The sequence below is a fragment of the Solanum dulcamara genome, chromosome 11, assembly GCF_947179165.1.
Source record: "Solanum dulcamara chromosome 11, daSolDulc1.2, whole genome shotgun sequence".
Taxonomy (NCBI): Eukaryota; Viridiplantae; Streptophyta; class Magnoliopsida; order Solanales; family Solanaceae; genus Solanum; species Solanum dulcamara.
In genome coordinates, this window is record NC_077247.1 from 59,904,457 (window position 1) to 59,926,292 (window position 21,836).

The window sequence follows — 21,836 nt, forward strand, 5'->3', positions numbered from 1 at the left end:
GAGGGATGGGATGGCTATTGTTTCTTTCCATCTAGCTGATTATTTAGAGCCCGTTTGGATTGGCTTTAAGTTGGTCAAAACCAACTTAAAGCCCCTTTTCAGCTTTTGGACGTGTTTGCCTAATGCTAACTTTAAGCCAAAAAGTTCTTAAAGTCAGTCAAAAATGAAAAGTTAGGATTCCTAACTTTTTTTTCCTAAGTGCTTAAAGTCATTTTCTTTGACCATGGAAATTACTTTTATATCCCTTATATTTTAACTAAATTCCCAAACTACCCTTTTTATTCTTTTAACCCTGAAATTCACATAATTTTTCTCATTTAAGCACTTTTATCCAAACACTCAACTGCTTATTTATAAAAATAACTTTCAGCACTTTAAAGTTCTAAAAGCACTTCATACATAAAAGTTATTTTTTTTAAGCCCATCCAAACGGGCTCTTAATTTGCTGTCTTAAAAAGGCGGTAAAAATACGAACAGAAGTTGGACCATTATATATGACAAATATACATGAAGTACTAGCATACTTTAGAAAATAAATACATTCAACAAAATGTTCTAGTCTAAATCTAAAATAGAAATTTTGATAGAAAGTGTTTTACCATTTAATAGGATAAAACTAATTTAGTTGAATCAGTAAATATCGAATATCAAATAATTATAAAATTAACTTAATCGAATCAGTAAATATTAAATACTAAATAATTGTACAAGAAAAGAAATTAAATATCAATTGAGTAAAGATATCCATCCACTAACAAAATATAGTATGTCAATTTGCAAAAAAGATGCAGTGTATTTGTTAGAAGGGTCAAGTCCATAGTTAGTAAAGTGATGAATTGATGATATGACCGTACAACAAATAGTAGCCTTGTCAAAAATGATAATTTTTAGCTCATAATAAAGAAGGGGGCCTTTCTAATTATTATTTTTTAACAAAAGTCAGAACTAAGATGCTAGAGAGAAAAATAATAATAGTTAGGATTACGAAGCACGTCGCATCGTGGAGTTTAAAATATATTTCTTGGAAGAACTTCTGGAGAAATATTGATTAGGTATTGTGACCTCATGGTAAATATGAGTTCACAGCCAAAAGACCATTTTTTTTTTATAAAAAAAAACGAAAAAAGATCTAAAATATATTTCAACTATTAAAATTAGTATAAAATTATTCTTTATTGATCAGAAAATCACGGATTCAAACCTTGAAAATAGTTTTTGACAGAAATGCAAGGTAAAGTTGCGTACAATAAACCCTTGTGATCGGGCTTTTTCCCTAACCCTGCACATAACGGGAGCTTTAGTGCACCGGATTGTCCTTTTAGCCCCAAAATACCTCTAACATCCTTTGGGCCCTCTAATACCCTTATTTTTAATGGCCTACATTTTAACCCCAATTAATAATTTCATTAATGACGTGTCATCCATCTATTGACCATCCTGTAATTAACTTAAACTAATTAAAAAATCCACTCATTACCCAGATCAACCCGAAATCATTTTGACCTGCCCCAAACATATTTAATCCTGGGAAAAGGCTCAAATATGCCATCAAACTTTGAGAAAAGACTCATTTATGTCTTTTGTTAAAAATTTGGTTCATCTATGCCATTGCCGTGTGAGAAAATGATCATCTATATCATTATTTTTTAACTCCGATTTTGCAAAACCACTAAACAACTTCTAACACTTTTTTATTGGAGTTTTGAATCAAATATACTCTTTTTGCTTCTTTTTCTTCAAGAACACCAAAAAAATACCAAAAATTTCAAATTTTCAACCTTTTCACGAAATTACCTCTAATTTCAACTTGAAGAAGAAAAAGCAAAACTCCAAATTTCCAACTTTTTCATTTTTTTACGAAATCACCTCAAATTTCAAATTTGAAGAAGAAGAAGCAAAAATAGTATATTTGATTCAAAACTCCAATAGAAAAAGTGTTAAAAGTTATTTGAGTGGTTTTACAAAACCGGAGTTAAAAATAATGGCATAGATGAACCTTTTCTCAAATGGTAATGGCACAGATGAGCCAAACTTTTAATGGATGACACAAATGAGCCTTTTTTTAAAGTTGAATGACATATTTGAGCGTTTTCCCAAAACACATATAATTTCTCCCATAATATAATCTTTGGAACGAAGAGTTTTGATTTGGGTGAAATCATATGGGTTAAATAAGTTTGGGGCGGGTCAAATTGATTTGGGGCTGATCTGGGTAATGGGTAGATTTTTTAATTAGTTTAAGTTAATTATAGGATGACCAATAGATGGGTGACACGTCATTAATGAAGTTATTAATTGGGGGTTAAAATGTCGGTCGTTAAGAATGAGGTATTATAGGGCTTAAAGGTTGACGTCAGATGTATTTGGGGGCTAAAAGATGGATGAAGGATAATTTTATATCAATTCTAATAGTTCAAGAATATTTTAGACTCTTTTTCAAAAAAAAATTGCAAAAAGGGCCATTGAATTTTTTTAATATCAAAACGGACAAATCACGAGCAGCGATATCCTTTCTCAATTTTTAACCTGTTAACGATGTGAAAAATTATTTTTTTCAAATCGCTACATAGATAGCTATTTCGTGATATTATTTTTTTGTAAATTTAAAATCACCGCTCCAGCAGTGTTTTTTTAAAAAATAAATAAAAAAATATTTAAAGAAAATCGCTGCTCCAACAGCGTTTTTCAAAAAATATATATAAAATATTTTGATGTGCAGTGTTTTCTGTAGTTATTGTTTTGTGTTTGTTTATAATCATGTTTTTTTGTTGTATTTGGATATGTCTCTGTTTGTATAGAGCATTCTAACAGTTTGAGCTTAAAAAAAAAAAGGGAATAACTTTACGAAAAAAAATAATTAAGAAAACGCTGCTCTAGCAGCGATTTTCAATTTTTTTCTAAAAAAATTATTTATTTTTTTGAAAAACGCTGCATGTGCACCAATTTTCTTTAAATATATATTTTTTAAAACGCTTTTGGAGCAGCAATTTTTATTTTTTTTAAAAAAATATCACGAAATCGCTGCCCCTGCACCGATTATAAGAAAACAATTTTTGACGAAGTTAAAATTTGAGAAAGGATATTGCTGCCCCAACAACGATTGGTCGGTTCTGATATTAAAAAAATAATTCAGTAGCCCTTTTTGCGTTTTTTTTTAAAAAGTGACTCTTTTGGCTCCGGACTCTAGTAAATATATCCATTTGCATTTTTTTATACAATTACGATTGGAGTAAAAGCATTTTAATCTCTGGACAGAGATTTGATGATGCATTATTTTGCTTATCATATTTAATTTTACTATACAATATTCTCCACTTGATATGCCTTTGTTTTCTCCGATCTGGACTCTAGTAAATATACCCATTTGCACTTTTTAATACAATTATGATTGGAATAAAGGCATTTTAATCTCGGGACAGAGATTTGATGATGCATTATTTTGCTTATCATATTTAATTTTACTATACAATATTCTCCACTTGATATGCCTTTGTTTTCTCCGATCTGGACTCTAGTAAATATACCCATTTGCACTTTTTAATACAATTATGATTGGAATAAAGGCATTTTAATCTCGGGACAGAGATTTGATGATGCGTTATTTTGCTTATCATATTTAATTTTACTATGCAATATTCTTCACTTGGTATACTTTTGTTTTCTACGACCTGGACGGTTTTGGTCATCATTTGTGTTCCATAAACTCCACGATGATTAACACTAATTTAAAAACTATAGTAGTTTTTGCCTTCAACTGGGTATGGTTTTATATGAGCAGATATAGGATTTTGAAGTTCGTGATCTTAAAAGACGATTTCAAGTTAATATTAAAATAATAATAATAATAATTTAATTCACACAATATGATAAACATTTAATAAATTCTTAATATATATTTACAAGATTAAAGTAAAAAGTTATTGAATTTTCATGAATACATAACAAAGCATAGCAAATCCGCCCCGATGTAGCTTAGTATTTAGCGAAATGACTTCAAGTTTAATAAATGAAGAAATTAGAGAAGAAAAGTATTGCTTTTCATTGTCATCAGTACAATCTTCTATTCTAGGTAACAATAAATTCGTTCTAGGTGAGAAATTCATATACCTCATAAATAAGGTAAATTTTTCAACTTAAACTACAAAAAATATATTTATAATTTAAGATAAATCTCCTAAGTGTTTCACGCGTAAGTTTTGTGTTATTTTTCGTTACTATTGCTTTCATTATTGTTGTCTCATAACAAGTAGAATAGTGCCCAAAATGACAAAACACCAGTGTTATAAAATAAATAAAAAAAGGTTGTTAATGGGGTCATTTGTGCACAAACCAGCTCATACGCAGTCCCCCAAAATCTTATATTAAGAGATGTACTTGAAGTATTGATTGAGACATATTGATATTCTAGGTTTGGTACTCCTGCCCAAATTACAAGAAGAAAATTTCTAAAAGTTTTTATATTTTTTCTACGACATTCTTGGAAATTATACTACATGTCTACCCTGTAATAACTTGATTGCTGACCATTTCTCCAATCACGCGCTACAAGACAAACCCAAGATTCTTATTTAAAGGTTCATCTTTCCATTTTGTATTTGGTAAAAAACAGAGAAAGTTCACTTTTTTATTTTCAAGATTTATCAGCTGTTGATAAAGATGAAATTTGGGAAAGAATTTGCTTCCCAAATGGTCCATGAATGGCAAGAAGCTTATATGGATTATAATTTTCTCAAGAATCTTTTGAAAGACATCTTGGATTTCAAGAAGAAAAATGCATCATCATCAGAAGTTGCAGCCACTCCAAATGGCTCATTAAAGAGAAGGATATCTATGTACAGAGCTTTTAGTGGATTACAAAGTAGATACACAAGTTTCAAAGGTTCTCCTGTGAATAATAACAATGAAGATGAAGTTATTTTAGTGAACACAGTGCAGCAAGAAGGACACCATCAAACTATGTTTCTTATGTCATCTGAACAAGGTGGAGAATATGAGATGGTTTTCTTTAAAAGACTTGATGATGAGTTCAACAAGGTGTTAACTTTTTACAAGAAAAAAGTAGGGCAAGTGAAGGCTGAGGCTGATGAGTTGAGTAAACAAATGGATGCACTTATTGCTCTAAGGATTATGGTTGATAAACCTTCAATTGAAATGCATAGTGCACAAATGATGGATCCAGCATCTGTGGTTCCTGTTCATTTGAGAAGTCAAAGTAAGTCCAATCTCTTTAGATACATATTGTCCGTTTTGTCCAATGTGATAAAGATGCCAATCAGTGTTCCAAATACTTTGCCTCTTTTATTTGTTCCAAATAGCTTAGGAATCATGTGAAGTTGTGTTCTCTCTTATATAGCAACTTTACTTTGTGTGTGTTTTTTAGACGTGGGATTTGCCTAAGACATTATGCGCTCCGAAGTTTGCCAATCTAGAAGTCTGTCTATCCTTCTCTTTAATCCATCCTCCATCATAGGCATCACATTTAGTTATTTTGTCTTTATTTGGGTGGCATTGAAGTAGAGAGGGAGAAACAAAGGATTGATAGCTCAGCTGCTGGCACTTGCTTAATTAGTCCATCCCACGATTGCCCTTTAATATGTTTTGAATTCTTGTTTTACCCCAATACAGTAATGGAAGCTATTCAAGAAGTTGAGATGACTAGTGAAGAAATTCTAGAAGATGAATCAACAAGAGAGAAAAGAGATCCAACAAAGATGACTCCTATGGGTTTTAGGCCTGCTCCACTAGAGATTCTGGACAATGTAAAAATCAATATTGAACCCGCGACACCTATCTCGACTTTGAAAAATGTGATCAAGTCTTCAAAATCTGACTTATCATTCAGCAAAGCAGAGCTCAGAAAAGCTGAAGAACAAATAAGAAACGCTTTTGTTGAGTTTTATCAAAAGCTTCGACTTTTAAAAAACTACAAGTAATGTTGCCTTGTTGTTCCTTCCAAATGATGAATTATAGTTGTTGTTTTTTGTTCAATTCAACTAACTCTTTGCTACTTCATTGTTCAGTTTCTTAAATGTGTTGGCATTTTCTAAGATCATGAAGAAGTATGATAAGGTACTATACTAAAGTGATCACTATTCGGCAATAGAAAGTACTCCTATAAAGTTTGCCCTTTTAACCGTCCAATTTATTGATACAGATCACCTCAAGGAAAGCTTCTAAATCATACTTAGAGATGATTGATAAATCTTATCTTGGTAGCTCAGATGAGGTACATTTTCTTTCAGTTTTAAAAAAACTGTTTTCCTTTCAGCATTATTCCAAACTTGCAGCTATAGCTTGAACTTCTCATCAATCGTTGCTTTTTTAGGTCGCTAAGCTCATAGAAAGAGTGGAGGCCACATTCATAAAGCATTTTGTCAATGGAAATCGAAGGAAAGGAATGAAATCTTTAAGACCACAAGCTAAAAGGGAAACACATAGAGTAACATTTTTCATGGGTAAGCACACATCCTTCTTAGTATCAACTTCCTCCTCCTATGTAATCGGAGGTCAAGTGCATCATAAAGATTTATTTTAGAGACATCTGGATTGACCTGTCATCTCACTTGCATAAGGACCATATGTTCATTTTACTAACTGATGTACTTTAAACCTACAGGATTGTTCTCTGGCTGCTCAGTAGCATTAGTGGCAGCTATTGCTGTAGCGATACGTGCAGGAAACCTTCTTGAGCATGAAGGTCGTGGGCAGTATATGGATAACATATTTCCACTCTACAGGTGAATTAAACCATCTGTCCTTTATTTTTTCATATTGATTCTTTCCATTTGTCTGTCTGCAAGCCAGACCATATCTTAAGCAATACGTACAAGTAATAAGCTCTATCTTTGCAGCCTATTCGGATACATTGTCCTCCATATGCTCATGTACGCAGGGAACGTATATTACTGGAGGCGTTACCGGGTCAATTATCCCTTCATATTTGGCTTCAAGCAAGGAACAGAGTTAGGTTACAGACAAGTTCTCCTCCTTGCTTCTGGTCTTTCATTTCTTGCATTGGCTGCTGCACTCTCCCACCTGGATATGGATATGGATCCGAAAACACGAAAGTTTGAGACAGTAACTGAGCTGATCCCACTTGCTCTGGTGATTGTAAGTCTAGAAAAAAACATTATATGTTCTTTCACTTTCATTCTACAACTGATCTATTCAAACCTCCGAATGATATTAAATCTTATTTCAGGTTCTGATTCTAATAATTTGTTGTCCTCTTAACATCATATATCGTTCAAGTCGTTTCTTCCTTCTAAGAACTGCCTGGCACTGTCTATGCGCTCCCCTTTATAAGGTACCCATGGTTCTTTAAGAGATACAGATTCACGCGCATTAATATCACAGAAAGTACATGGATACTAAAATGTCTCACATCATATTGCAGGTTACTCTACCAGATTTCCTCTTGGCAGATCAACTTACCAGCCAGGTTTGACACTCAGCTTTTTCTTAATGGGAAAGCAAAATAGGATTCAAGAAGTTTATAATTCAGTCAGTATTATAATGTACAGTACTTACCGGAAAGAACTATAATGTGCTCTCATATTTCAGGTTCAGGCAATTAGGAGCATGCAATTCTATGTCTGCTACTATGTGTGGGGAAATTTCAGAACAAGATCAAATAAATGTCAAGAAAGCAGTGTTTATCAAATCTTATACATAGTCGTCGCAATTATTCCCTTTTGGTCTCGTTTTATTCAGGTGTGAGAATTTTTGCACACAAAAAATGATCATTCTGATAACAAATATCTTGAGATTTATTTAATATGGTGCTTTGTATGACTGCATAATATACAGTGCCTTCGCCGCTTATTTGAAGAGAAAGATTCAATGCAGGGGCTTAATAGCCTCAAATATTTCTCAACTATTGTTGCTCTTGTGATGAGGACACTTTATTCTCAGAAGAGAGGAACCTTTTGGAAAGTAATGGCAGCATCAACTTCAGGAGTTACTACAGTTGCAAACACTTATTGGGACCTTGTAATAGATTGGGGTCTATTACAAAGGAATTCCAAAAACCGTTGGTTGAGAGACAAGCTACTCGTGCCACACAAGATTGTCTACTTTGTTGCCATTGTAAGTGCGGACACAGGTTTCAAAAATCAATATCAAAAAACTTGCAGTGAAATTAAGTTTTTGATGATTGATGTTTAAATGCAGGTTCTTGACATTATTCTTAGACTAGTATGGATGCAGTTGGTTTTAGATATTCAGGAACTGCCATTTCTGCACAAGAAAGCATTCGTTTCAGTTGTTGCATGTTTGGAAATCCTTCGTCGAGGCCTGTGGAACTTTTTCAGGTCCAAAGCATTATATCGATCAAAGTTTACTTTTGTCACCTAAGAGATAAACTACTATCCATAAAATTGGAATTAGTAACTTAAAATATAAGAGAAATTACATGCTACAACAGGTTATGAATTTTTACACATTCAGTATATATAAGTTAAAAATCTTTATCTACTTTATTGGTGAAATTTGATGAGTTAGACAGCTACTTGTTTACAAATAAGATAGTGCCTCAATCTAACTGTACTAGTTGTGCTGTTTTAATTGTTCAGGTTGGAAAATGAGCACTTGAATAACGTTGGAAAATACCGTGCCTTCAAGTCCGTACCGCTGCCCTTTAACTACGATGAGGACAAGAGTCAATAACTATGTTTAGCTGATACCAGGAAATCAAAGGAATCCAAACTACTCAAAACTCAAAAATGATTTTCTGGTTTCTCTACAATTCTTTAGTTGTTTGTCAATGGTATTTATAATATAGTTTTCTTTGTGAAATTATACGGTGAAGGTATAGGACAAAAAATAGAAGCTGAATCTAGCCTTGATCAAGAGGCTGAAAAAGTGTTAAAAAAGGTCTTAAAAACACTAGCTCATGAAAAGTCTCAATGGAATTGTGCTTGATAATTGGTTGACTCTCTCTACCAGGGTGTGTGATCACGCCCAAAATTCGTGCTAAATTGAAGAAGCGGTCTGGAGTCGAATCCCAAATAGAACTAAGGTTTAGCTGTAACTATTCAATATTGCTAACACAATAAGTTTAGATAATTATTTAGTTTTAAAGATTAAGATTTTTATTTTAAACTACCAAACTATAAATAATAAAACAGTAAAAAATATCAACTAAAGAGTAAGAGTATGGGTTAACATTCAACATTCAGGAGGCCTAGAGTTATGATTTCTTTAATTGTTGGATTCCTTCTCGCCATTTTAGCTATAACATCACCAAACTAATCTCTATCGCTCATGAATTTTTTCTTAAACAAATAAAAGATAAAAAGAATGACTCAATCCTATAAATTAAAGTAGCAAAAAATTATCCTACAAAAGGTTCTATTCATAGAAGTATGCCAAAACACAATAATAAAATTCATAGCCAATAATAAAAAATAGGAAGAAAGAAAAACTCTTTTTTTTTTTGGTTTCTCATCCTGTGTCCGGTGCCTATATTAAAGCCCGATTAAGTCTGGATTCGTGTTGGAAAATTCCACATTATGGGATAAAACGCTCCCTAACAAAAACAACTTCATACCAAGGGCGAGCCCTATTCATTAAAGATAAAATAGTACTTATCACTCCACCACAACTCTTGGTGATAAAGAAAAACTCGTTGCCGAATCTTTCTCCTTAGGTAACCCATCTTAGATAAAAACTCCCCTTCCCAAATGTATTTATGAACTATTTATAGGTATAAAAAATTTCAAATAAAATAATTGAATCCACAATAAATTTTTTAAAAAATTAAATCTGGCATTAGCCCCACGCGACGCGGAACTGCACGGGTAAAGTTTCAATGAGTTTGGTCGCTTGGCTTGCTGCTAGTCTTTAACAACTTTAATTTCTTTTTCTTTCTTAGTGCACAATCATTAGGTCCCCCACCTCCTTATTCCTTTTCTTATCTTCTTCTTTTCATTTAATTTATTTTTACCCAATATCTTCATCTTCATATCATTTTATTTTCATACAGTAAAAATATAATATTAAGCATAATAAACATAAGTATATATATATATATATATATATATATATATATATATTTGATGAAACATGAGTGTGTTGGATGGCTCAAGTATTTTTTAATAACAATTAATAATATATTATTTATTTAAAGTATATTTTTCTAAATTTATTTTTAAGATGCAAAGTTGATAATATATTTTTTTAAAAATTATTTTGAGATATAAAGTTGTATCTTTGTTTATATATGAAAAAAAATTATTTTTTTTTATACATAAGACTTTCTTTATTTTAATTTATTTGTCTGATTTTAACAAGAAATAAAAGAAGAATACAGCTAATAATATACATGGGCCGGGCCCAGATTTCTTTATCAAAAAGAGTACCAAAATATTGATCAAAGCAGTGAATGTTTGAGGTCCCATATGATCTTTTCAAAATTGGCTCGTAACAAGTTAAAGGTCATCCTCTTTAACTTTTATTTAAGTGAACAAGACAATAGATTACTGAAGGAAAAGAATGCACGACTAATCGGTAAAGACGGCTAACATAATACTCTTTTGATATTTCGAATTCTTATAAAGATATTAAAACAAGGACAGAGAAATCTGGAATTAACCCGTTACATCTAATATGTTTTATTAAGCTAACTAGTACAAAATATAAAGGTGATATTTTGTTTTGTAGTTAAACTTGGCTGAAGTTGAATGATTTTTATGTGATAAAGAAATGGAAAAGTGATTTTTGTAGTATAAATAGATAGAATGTAGCGACTGAACAGTCAAGCGCATAAGAGCTGGGACCAAACACAAGCATTACAAAACAAACATTGCTATTGATGGGAGATGGGTAACTTTAATTTGTGCAGTTCAGAGTACAAGCAATGTAACACAGAGCCCCACTGATCTTAAAGGAAATGAATTATTAAAGAGATTTAGCTGAAATATTGATTGAGACACAGTGATAAAATCTGGATTGCTCCTTCCTTTATTAATAGGGGAAGAAAAATTCTAAACTCCTCAACTATCAAGAGAGAGAGAAGAAGAAGAGACTATTTTAATTCAGAAGTTTGAATTTTTCTAAAACATTCTTGGAAACTTTCTAGTTTTGGCAACTCTTTGATTGTTCACCATTCCTCCAGTCATGGCTATTTTTTAGAAGACAAAACAGAGGAAGTTCACTTTTTTCTTGAAGAAAAAAGCATACATCTTTGGGTTAATCAGTTGCTGGCTGATAAAGATGAAATTTGGGAAGGAATATGCATCCCAAATGGTCCATGAATGGCAAGAAGCTTATATGGATTATAATTATCTCAAGAGTCTTTTGAATGAAATCTTGAATTTCAAGGAAAAAAATGCACCATTACCTGAAGTTGCAGCCACCCCAAGAGGGTCTTTAAAGAGAAGACTATCAATGTACAGAGCATTTAGTGGATTACAAACTAGATACAACAGTTTCAATGGGAAAAATAACCACGAAGATGAAGTGATAGTAGTGAATTCAGTGCAACAAGAGGGATCTGAAGGTCTTTATGAAACCACCTTCCTTGTGTCTTATGAAGAAGGCGGAGAATGTGAGCTGATTTTCTTTAGAAGATTGGACGATGAATTCAACAAGGTGCTAACTTTTTACAAGAAAAAAGCAGGGGAAGTGAAGGTTGAGGCTGATGAGTTGAGTAAACAAATGGATGCACTTATTGCTCTAAGAATCAAGGTTGATAAGATTTCAATTGGAATCCAAAGTGCCCAAGTGATCGATCCTTCAACCAATGATAATAGTGCCATGTCTCCAGCATCAGTGGATCCTATTCATTTCAGTAGTCCAGGTAAGTCCAATCTTTGCTGATACTATATGGCAATTATGTTACTGTTACGTTCCTGTAGTATTTTGACACCTAAAATGCACTCCATGTATGCTGGAACTTCGTTAAAGTCGAGAGCAAATATGACATGTTTTGATATCTTAGCTGTTGGCAAGTGTGTAATTGCTACATCCAATGATTGACCTTTAATTTGTTCGAATTCTTGTTTAACCCCAAGATAGGTAGGTCACAAATGGAGGCAATTCAAGAAGTTGAGATGACCAATGAAGAAATACTGGAAGAGGAGGCAATTCAAGAAGTTGAGATGACAAGTGAAGAGATTTTGGAAGAGGAAGCAACAACAGGGAAAAGAGATACAACAAAGATGGATCCCATTGGTTTTAGGCCTGCTCCACTAGAGATTCTGGACTACTTAAAAATCAATATTGAACCCGAATCACCTATCTCAACTTTAAGATCTTGTATCATGACTTCAAAATCAAACTTATCATTCAGCAAAGAAGAGCTCAGAAAAGCTGAAGAACAAATGAAAAAGGCTTTTGTCGAGTTCTATCAGAAGCTTAGACTTTTAAAAAGATACAGGTAATGTTGTATTTTTACTCTCAAAATAGGAGTTACTGTTGTTTTTGTGCTCAAATCAGCTCACACTATACTACTAAATTGTGCCAGTTCCTTAAATGTGTTGGCATTTTCCAAGATCATGAAGAAGTATGATAAGGTACTACCCTAAAGTTATTACAATTTGGCAATATAAAGTATTCAAGTTTTGCCTTGTAACCTTGCAATTTATTGATACAGATCACTTCAAGGAAAGCTTCTAAATCATACTTAGAGATGATTGAAAAATCTTATCTTCGTAGCTCAGATGAGGTACGTTTTCCTTCAGTTTCAATTTTTTTTTCCTCTCAGCCTTATTCCACTTGTGACTATAGTTTGAACGTTGCATCAATCATTGTTATTGTTAAGGTTTCTGAGCTCATAACAGGCGTGGAAGCCACGTTCATAAAGCATTTTGTCAATGGAAACCGAAGGAAAGGAATGAAATATTTAAGACCACAAGCAAAAAGAGAAACGCATAGAGTATCATTTTTCCTAGGTAAGGATGCATCCTTATTAGCATCAACCATATGTTCATTTCAGTAACTGATATACTTTGCACCAACAGGTTTGTTCTCTGGCTGCTCATTAGCATTAGTAGCAGCTATAGCTGTATCGATACGTGCAGGAAACCTACTAGAGCACGAGGGTCGTGGGCAGTATATGGAAAACATATTTCCATTGTACAGGTGAACTAATCATCTTTCTTTTGTAGTCATACTGATTCTTCCCTTTTGTCTATCTACAAGAAAAAACAAGTTTTCAGCAATACGTACAAGTAATGAAGGTGAGTCTTTGCAGCCTATTCGGATTCGTTATCCTGCATATGCTCATGTACGGGGCAAACATATACTACTGGAGGCGTTTTCGAGTCAATTATCCCTTCATATTTGGCTTCAAGCAGGGAACAGAGTTAGGTTACAGACAAGTTCTCCTCCTCGCTTCTGCTCTTTCATTACTTGCATTGGCTGCTGCACTCTATCACCTGGATATGGATATTGATCCGAAAACACGAAGTTTTGAGACAGTGACTGAGCTGACCCCACTTGCCTTGGTGATTGTAAGTCTAGAAAAACATTACTTCTTCTTTTACTTACATTCAACAATTAATCTATAGACTAAACAAAATGTTTCAAATTTCAAATCCCCTAATGATCTAAAATCTTTTTTCAGGTTCTGCTTCTAATAACTTTTTGTCCTCTGAACATTATATATCGTTCAAGTCGTTTCTTCTTTATAAAATGTGTCTGGCGCTGTCTGTGTGCTCCCCTTTATAAGGTACCAGAAGTTTGTTTAAGAGACATACAGATTCATATCACAGAACTTACATAGATAGTAAAATGTCTCACATTATTTTGCAGGTTACCCTACCAGATTTTTTCTTGGCAGATCAACTTACCAGCCAGGTTTGACACTAAGCTTCTATGTTATACCAAAAGAGGATCCAATAAGTTGACAATTCGGTCGGTGTAATGTGCAAATTTTGCATTACTTATCAGAAAGAACTATAATGTGATCTTGCATTTCAGGTTCAGGCAATTAGGAGTTTGCAATTCTATGTCTGCTACTATGTGTGGGGCAACTTCAGAGAAAGGTCAAATAAATGTCAACAAAGCAGTATTTACCCAATCTTATACATATTCCTCGCAATTATTCCCTTTTGGTCTCGGTTTATTCAGGTGTGAGAATTTTTGCACAAGAAAAATGATCATTCTACAATAGTTATCTTGACAAATATTTAATATGGTGCTTCGTATGACTTCATGATATACAGTGTCTTCGTCGCTTGTTTGAAGAGAAAGATTCGATGCAGGGGTTTAATAGCCTCAAATATTTATCAACAATTGTTGCTCTTGTGATGAGGACACTATATGATCAGAAAAGAGGAACCTTTTGGAAAGTAATGGCAGCATCAACTTCAGGAATTACTACAGTTGCAAACACTTATTGGGACCTTGTCATAGATTGGGGTTTATTACAAAGGAATTCCAAAAACCCCTGGTTGAGAGACAAGCTACTTGTGCCATACAAGATTGTCTACTTTGTTGCCATTGTAAGTGTGGACACACACAGGTTTCAATAATCAATTATAAAAAAAAAGGTTTGCTGGGTAAGTTGTTGATTATTTGAGTCTAAATGCAGGTTCTTAACATTATTCTGAGACTAGTATGGATGCAATTGGTTCTAGATTTTCAAGAACTACCCTTTTTGCACAAGAAAGCATTTGTTGCAATGGTGGCCTGTTTGGAAATCCTTCGCCGAGGCATGTGGAACTTTTTCAGGTCAGATCGGTGCATTATAGACTGAGTTTAACTTCTATACAATTTTTTTATGTACCTTACCATGTCACCTAAACAATAACTATTGTTGGAATTAGTAACCACAAAATTAAGAAAGCTAAATACATTTGTTTTATTTGACATCACACGGAAGATAGTAGTACTGCTTTTCTCTAACAGTAGTAGTTTTTGTGCTGTTTTTGTCGTTCAGGTTGGAAAATGAGCACTTAAATAACGTTGGTAAATATCGTGCCTCCAAGTCCGTACCCCTGCCTTTCAACTACGACGAAGACAAGAGTATGTAAAACGAAAATCAAAGGAATCCAGAGTACTTCTTTAATTCATTCATCAATGGTGTTTATAATATAGTTTTGTTCATGAAATTCTACAGTGAAGGTATAGGACAAAAAGAAAGTTGAATATAGCCTCTTGATTAAGGATTGAATGAAAAATATTTTATTCATAAATTCAAAATCTCTTCAATCTTACGACAAGATCTCTCTTCACCTTTGTTTTCCTGAATATTTATAATTTCTTGAATTATTATTCCAACATTCTCACGTAATTCAAAATTGTATTTTCTTACCTTTTCCCTCTTGTCATTGTTGTTATATTGAAAATTACTTTTCTTCAATCTTCAATTTAATTCTTGTCGTTGTTGTATTGGAGAACTTTTCTTCAATTATCAATAATTTTTTTTTCTTAGTTCTATTGAAGCACTTTCTCTCCAACTTCCAAAGTGTTGAACACTTTCTCTCCAACTCACATTATTTTTTCCGTTGGTTGTGTTGGAGCATTTCACTCCAACTTTCAAGTGTTGGAGCACTGTGTCTCTAACTCCTTAATGCCTTCTCCCTAGCTCTTTTTTTTTAGCATGTTCTCTCCAACTGTCGTTTATTTCCTTTCCACCAACTCTTTTTTTTTATATTTTTTTTGTTATTGTTGGAACACGTTGTCTTCAACTATCGTTGATACCCTTCCCACCAACTCCTTTTTTTAAAAAAAAAAACTTTCTCCAACTTTTAATTTGATAAAAGTTTCTTCCTCTTATGTCATGCTTGCTTGTACCTCTTTTAAATCTGTAATGTTTTTGTAAGAGTCCTTCATCCGTAGTATATTTTTTTATGCATATATCATTTGTCCGGCGTTTGTCAGCATGATTATTGGCCAGACGAACAACATATATGGGGCATAGCCGCTTGCCTGCAGCGGAAAATATTCGATAATCTATCAGGATCGTAGAAGCTCTAATACCAATTTGAAGAAAAATATTTTATTCATAAACTCAAAATCTCTTTAATCTTACTACAACATCTCTCTTGATCATTCTTTTCTGTATATTCTGTATTTTTCTGTATCTTAAAAATAACTTAGCAACATCCTATTTATAATAGTAAGAAACTAAATTAAACAAGTACTAGAAAATATATTCCTATATAAACTATGACAAATAAATTCTAACTAGAAATTAATTAAATAAATATTAAAAATAACAAATCTTAAACAATTTAAGATTCCTACTCTAAAATTGAATTAGGGGTATCAAATGAGCGGGTTAAGTTGAAATTGAAAATATTAAAATGGGTTGAAATAAAAATTGGGTTGGGTCATGACATGCCCAAATTTACTTTGGGCTCAATTGGGCTAAAATTCTGGTTGGGTCATGACCCACCCAATTTGATCCTCTTAATATCAATAATTTTAATATATTATTATTTATCTTTTTTAACCACAATTTCAATTTCAACTCAAGAAAATAAAAATAATTTACAAATGGATAGATTAATCCTAAAAGATATAAAATAGATAAGAATTCATATATGTAATATGAGAACATACAGTATACCAATGCAAATAAAGAGCCTTAAAACGGGTTGAAATTAGAGATTGAGTTGGACTCAATTGAAGATTCTTTTAAAATGGGTTAAGGCTTACATGGATTGAGATTAATCCAATACAAATTATCTTGAGCTCAATCCATAAAATTTGAACGAATTAAACGAATTATTTATATTTGGACTCATTTTAACACCCCTACTTTGAATTATTATTTAAGAAAGATTCAATACTTATTTAAAACTAGAAAATGACAAATTCTGCAGATCTAGAAAATCTTTTGAATATACCAATGAGGATCACCAGTGCACCTAATTTCTTTGGTTTGTTTTCAACTTTCGTCGTTTGTTAGGTACGACATGCATTTGGAAATTTGAACAAACGGCCCATGAAAAGTAGGAAAGAGAAAGTCACCCCCAAACAATTTTTTAGAAAAGAAAAAGTAATCCTAGTTTAATTTACTAGTAGCTGCATGATGTAATTATAACTTTTGTATGGCCTAAATTAGTTCTAGTAAAGTATGAACGGTAAACGTACAAGCTCTTGGCCTCATACAGAGACCGGAGCTAAAATTTTAATTTAATATATTCTGAATTTTAAAACAATGACTTCAGTTATTAATAACTGAATATCTTAAATTATAAAGTTAATATTTATATAAGTTTAATGAATTTATTAATATAAATATATTATTTAAATAAAAGCTATTGAGTTGATCAAATCGTTATCCAAACCTTTATCAACGCGGTTGACCTTATATTGATCACTTTTCATTATAAATACGGGATTTGAATAGAATTAGTCCTCTAATACTATACAGTTTATAATAATACGTCCAAAGCCAAATCAAACGACAAAATACGCGCTTGTTTTTTTGCTCTTCAGTACATAGAGCAGCAACCAAAAACACTGACCAAGGCGAAGGAAATTATTTGTCTACATATAGTCTCAATTGTCCTAAAATTGACTAAATAAATTGGTCATTCAGCTTTATGTTCTTCATACAAAAGTTACTTTTATGTAACAATTTTTTGTTAAATAAGAGTTATCACACAAAAGTTATTCTCTATATCATACCACATAAAAATAAGCGTGGCAGCGGTATCGGAACCGAGACAATCGAACCGATGGAATTGGCCATGAAAATGGCGGTTCCGTCTGGAATAGGACCGGACCGATAGCGGTACAAACTGGTAATTTTTATAATCGTCGTCCCGGTCCAGTATATATCGGGACGAAATCTAGACGTAAAGAATTTGGTGCCATGAGTTTAATCTCCCATATAAAAAAAATTCAAAAACTGTTGCTACTAGGTGGAATTCGTTATATGAAATGCTTAAGGTAGCTTATTAATATAGAAAATCTTTGCAAATGGTTTGGAATGCTCATAACGCAAATATGGATTATAGACTTTCAGAAATAGACTGAGATAACGTAAAAGAACTTGTGGAGTTTTTAAAAGTTTTTTTCTCAGCTACAAAATAAATTTCTGGACTCTATTACCCTATTATTTGTTCCGTTTTACCAAATATTTGTTCAATTTTGACTAAATTTTATGATTATCCAAATAAACAAAAACTTAAAGATTCTATTGCTAAGATGATTGAAAAATTTTAAAAATATTTTTTTCTTATTCCTCAAATTTATTGAACTGTTTGTTTATTAAATCCAACATACAATGAAGTTAGTGCATCACTAATGGTTGAAAAAAGTTACTTAAAATTTAATCGGACCGGACTGGTACCGGCACAAAATTTTAATTCGATAATTTTGATTTTTGATTTTTAAAAATATTATATTATTGGCACATTAAATTAATTTGATATAATTTGAAATTTTAAAATTCGTTTTCAATAATTTGCGGTTTGATAAAATGATAATCATAGGTTGTTTGACTTCAATTTACATAAATTGATGTAATGAAGAATTGTGACTTTGTTTTTTAAAGATATGTATCAATTATACCATACACACATGCAATTTAGTTTTTTAATCAATTATAGAAGAAAAAAATATATTTCAATCAAGATATGATAATTAAAGTTCTGAAGCAAATATAATTAGTATTTATAAGTACTATATATAATTTATATATGTAATTATATATTTCGATATGATATTCAATATTTTTGTTATCTTTTTATAAATAATGAATACTACCTCAGATATCAATATTTTTTTAAAACTCACACCAAATACCATATAATAATATACAAAGTGTGATGTCAAAAAATTCAATTTCAATATGATATTCGATAACTATCAAATCATGCTTAGCCTACTTATTCCTACCTCTCATATGATGAGATGTGGTTTATATAAGAGGCCTCGTAAAAATGGGTCATCCGGACTTGTTAGGTCCTCCAGTTCTGTCCCCCAAAACTAGAAGCCCAATGGTTCCTTTATTGAACTACTACAAAAATGTTATGCTATTTCCAGAAAGAATTTACTCTCCACTTTATTGTATGTGGCATTCTTTTAACTTAGCATGGTACTCCCTATGTTCTAATTTATTTCATCTTTAATAAAAATGGATGATTCTTAATATTTGTTATTTTACAAAATTAATGTATAAATGATATTAATTTTTTTATTTTATCCTTATGAGTTATTAATATTGAAAATATACATTTAACCAACATAAAAAAACTAAGTAAATAATTCATGGATATTGATCAAATTAGTGAATCGAAATAAGTTGAGTCATATTCATTGATTAAAAACTTGACTTCAAAAAATATTAAATAGGAATAGAATAGTAAATTTACTTAATTTCTTAATGAACGTAAAATGTAAAATAGTGACATATAAATAAAAATGGAGGAAGTACTTATCTTAGACAACATCCAAACAAAGCTCAAACAGTAATTAACTAGTCTTATAGACGTGGAATTCAACTTAGTTTAGGATAGAAGAATTAATATTATTCAAAAGGGAGGTCCATTCTTCTTCATTCACTGTTTCAGTGTCATTTCACGTTAGACACTCATTTATTTGTCCAATAGAAATAGTAGCCGTAGGATATATGTAGCTTCTCTTAAATTTCCCTATTAGCCATCTTAATAAGTATTCCATCCGTAAAAGCGGCTTATATTAAAATTTCACATTCAGCCTTTAGAATAATACTCTGCTCTTTCTTTCTTCCTTAATCACTACTCCCTCTATTTCATATTAATTAAATTTTTAGAGCTTTTTTTATTATTCAAAATAATTAAATTGTTCAAAATTCAAGAAAAATGTTTAAAACTTTTTTCATGTTTCCCTTTCCATTAATGAAATTTTGTAATTTTCTAGGAGTAACTAAATTACTTATAAAGTTATACTTCAATAAAGAACTACTTGTATTTATGATTTCATATTTAATCATTTTTACGATGTTGATTAAACAAAAGGGCAATAGAAAAAAATATGGTTCAAATTTTGTTTATGAATTATTTTTTTAATATGTGTGCATAATCTTAGAAATTCAACTAATATGAAATAAAGGGAGTACAAGAAAGTGAATTATTTCTTCTATATTTTTAAGATCGTTTGATTTGAATATAAGTTATAATAAAATTAGTTATATTATGATTTAGTTATGATAGGAGAAGCAAAAGACTCCTAATAGTCCTCTGGGCGGTGGGATAAGCAATTCAATAAATACCTTTTTGACTTAGCTATCATTTCAATTTTTTTTGTCAATAAATAATGTCTTGTTTATGACAAGATTTTGATAGTGAAATACCTGTAAAACTAGCAATTTCTATTTCTTTTTCTAGGAGATAAGTGAGTAGGGAAAGTTTTTATTTATTTATTTTTACTATTTTTATGCACTTGCCGAATGTTATTGTAACTTTATATACTATCTTTGAAACACAATCTAAAGACTAGAGTTAACAAATTGTTTATCTTAAATTATTAAGTGATGAGAATGTATGTCATATTTAATACAGATTCCTCCAGTCCAAAATGTTTGTTTTCTTACTAAAATACCCTTTATATGATTTTTTTTTTCTTTTTAGGTTGACATTATAAATTTGTATACTGAATTGACTTGAAATGTGATAAGGGAAATTTTGAAAAAGAATTAAATATCTTATCTTGCTTTGTGAAACATCAATTATTTTGGACCTGAGGGAGTAATTATTAAACGTCAAATATTATGAAGTTGAAGTTGCATTTTAAAACCTAAAAAAAAATTTCCAATTCAGTATAGTTATGTGTTGCAAAACTATAGAAATATGATTGTTTGGGAAGTTTGTTCCGTGGATTCGTTGATGTTAATTATGTATTACCACATAGCAAAATTAAATGAAAAAGACATGTGTGATAAATAAAATAATAAAGATATAAAAGGTATTGCTTACCGTATAATTTAAGGGAACTTCCGTAAATATACAATATTAATAAAATATTTATTATCTATAGCAATAAAAAAAAATCACTGTATACTTATAGTACATTTATAATACAGTTTTAATAAATATTGTAGATAACTATTTATAAAACATATATAATACAAGTTTTATAGATAGATAATACATTTATCACATATTTTAATAGACTTATAATATATTTATATTGTATGCATAATTTACTTTTAATATAAATGTAGATTTATCATATTATTGCTATGTATTGCTATAAATAAAAAATATTATTAAAATTAATAATTAATTTTTAAAAAACATTATTTAGCATAATTTTTAATGTAGGTCCATAAAGGGTATTATAAGAAGAGGCGGACCAGGAAGGGATGAATAAAAGAGAAATAAATGCAGTTTGTACAATCAAATGTAACATCGTTAATAAATACAATGTTGGATTCTTGCTCAATACCTTTTCTAACAGCCTGGCTCTTTTAATTCTTCTAATTACTTCGGAAAATGAGCTAGACTTTTGAGAGTGGAATGTAAAATAGATTTTTTTTATTATTATTTTTTTATAAATATTAATTAGGGGTTAATTATGAAGAAGTGAGGTTGATTTAAAATATTTGTAAATTTAGGATAAAAAATTAAAAGATCAAAAACACAACCCCAAAAAGTCTCCTCTTTTATATTTCAAAATTCAATTTTTTTTATTTCCTCCGTATCTTTTTTTTACTAATATCTCCTTTTTCTTCTTTTCTTGTTCCTTTCATATTTCAAAATTCAAAATTTCTTATTCCTTCCATCTTTTTTTTTTCTTTTCTTGTTCATTTTTCCTTTCATCTTCTTCTTCCTTAACTTCTTTGCCTTTTTTTTTTCTCTGTTTTTGTCTTTCTTTTCAAATTTTTTGTGTTTTCATCTTCTTTTTCGAATGTTGTCATTCTTATTTTTTTTTCCACTCTAATTTGATTGTGA

At 31.2% G+C, this 21,836-nt stretch overlaps 2 protein-coding genes across 4 annotated transcripts; both read left to right on the forward strand.

The window, feature by feature from the left end:
• Positions 1-4,394: 4,394 nt before the first annotated feature.
• On the forward strand, positions 4,395-9,328 carry LOC129875093 (phosphate transporter PHO1 homolog 3-like). The gene is made up of 13 exons (XM_055950525.1): positions 4,395-5,212; positions 5,626-5,929; positions 6,021-6,069; positions 6,155-6,226; positions 6,326-6,455; positions 6,617-6,737; positions 6,852-7,110; positions 7,202-7,306; positions 7,397-7,441; positions 7,564-7,713; positions 7,810-8,088; positions 8,173-8,312; positions 8,574-9,328. Exons 1-13 carry the CDS (start codon positions 4,657-4,659, stop codon positions 8,665-8,667), a joined length of 2,304 nt encoding a protein of 767 aa, XP_055806500.1. The 5' UTR covers positions 4,395-4,656; the 3' UTR covers positions 8,668-9,328.
• A 1,324-nt stretch (positions 9,329-10,652) lies between these two features.
• Positions 10,653-15,179, forward strand: LOC129874127 (phosphate transporter PHO1 homolog 9-like). 3 transcript variants are annotated; one of them, XM_055949362.1, is made up of 13 exons: positions 10,656-11,800; positions 12,019-12,379; positions 12,467-12,515; positions 12,596-12,667; positions 12,764-12,893; positions 12,963-13,083; positions 13,196-13,454; positions 13,568-13,672; positions 13,756-13,800; positions 13,924-14,073; positions 14,169-14,447; positions 14,537-14,676; positions 14,885-15,179. In XM_055949362.1, exons 1-13 carry the CDS (start codon positions 11,215-11,217, stop codon positions 14,976-14,978), a joined length of 2,391 nt encoding a protein of 796 aa, XP_055805337.1. In that variant the 5' UTR covers positions 10,656-11,214; the 3' UTR covers positions 14,979-15,179. The 3 variants fall into 3 exon arrangements, with proteins under 3 accessions (XP_055805336.1, XP_055805337.1, XP_055805338.1); XM_055949361.1 differs by having other exon boundaries at positions 10,653-11,800; positions 12,596-12,893; XM_055949363.1 differs by having other exon boundaries at positions 11,650-11,800; positions 12,015-12,379; positions 12,596-12,893.
• Positions 15,180-21,836: the final 6,657 nt, after the last annotated feature.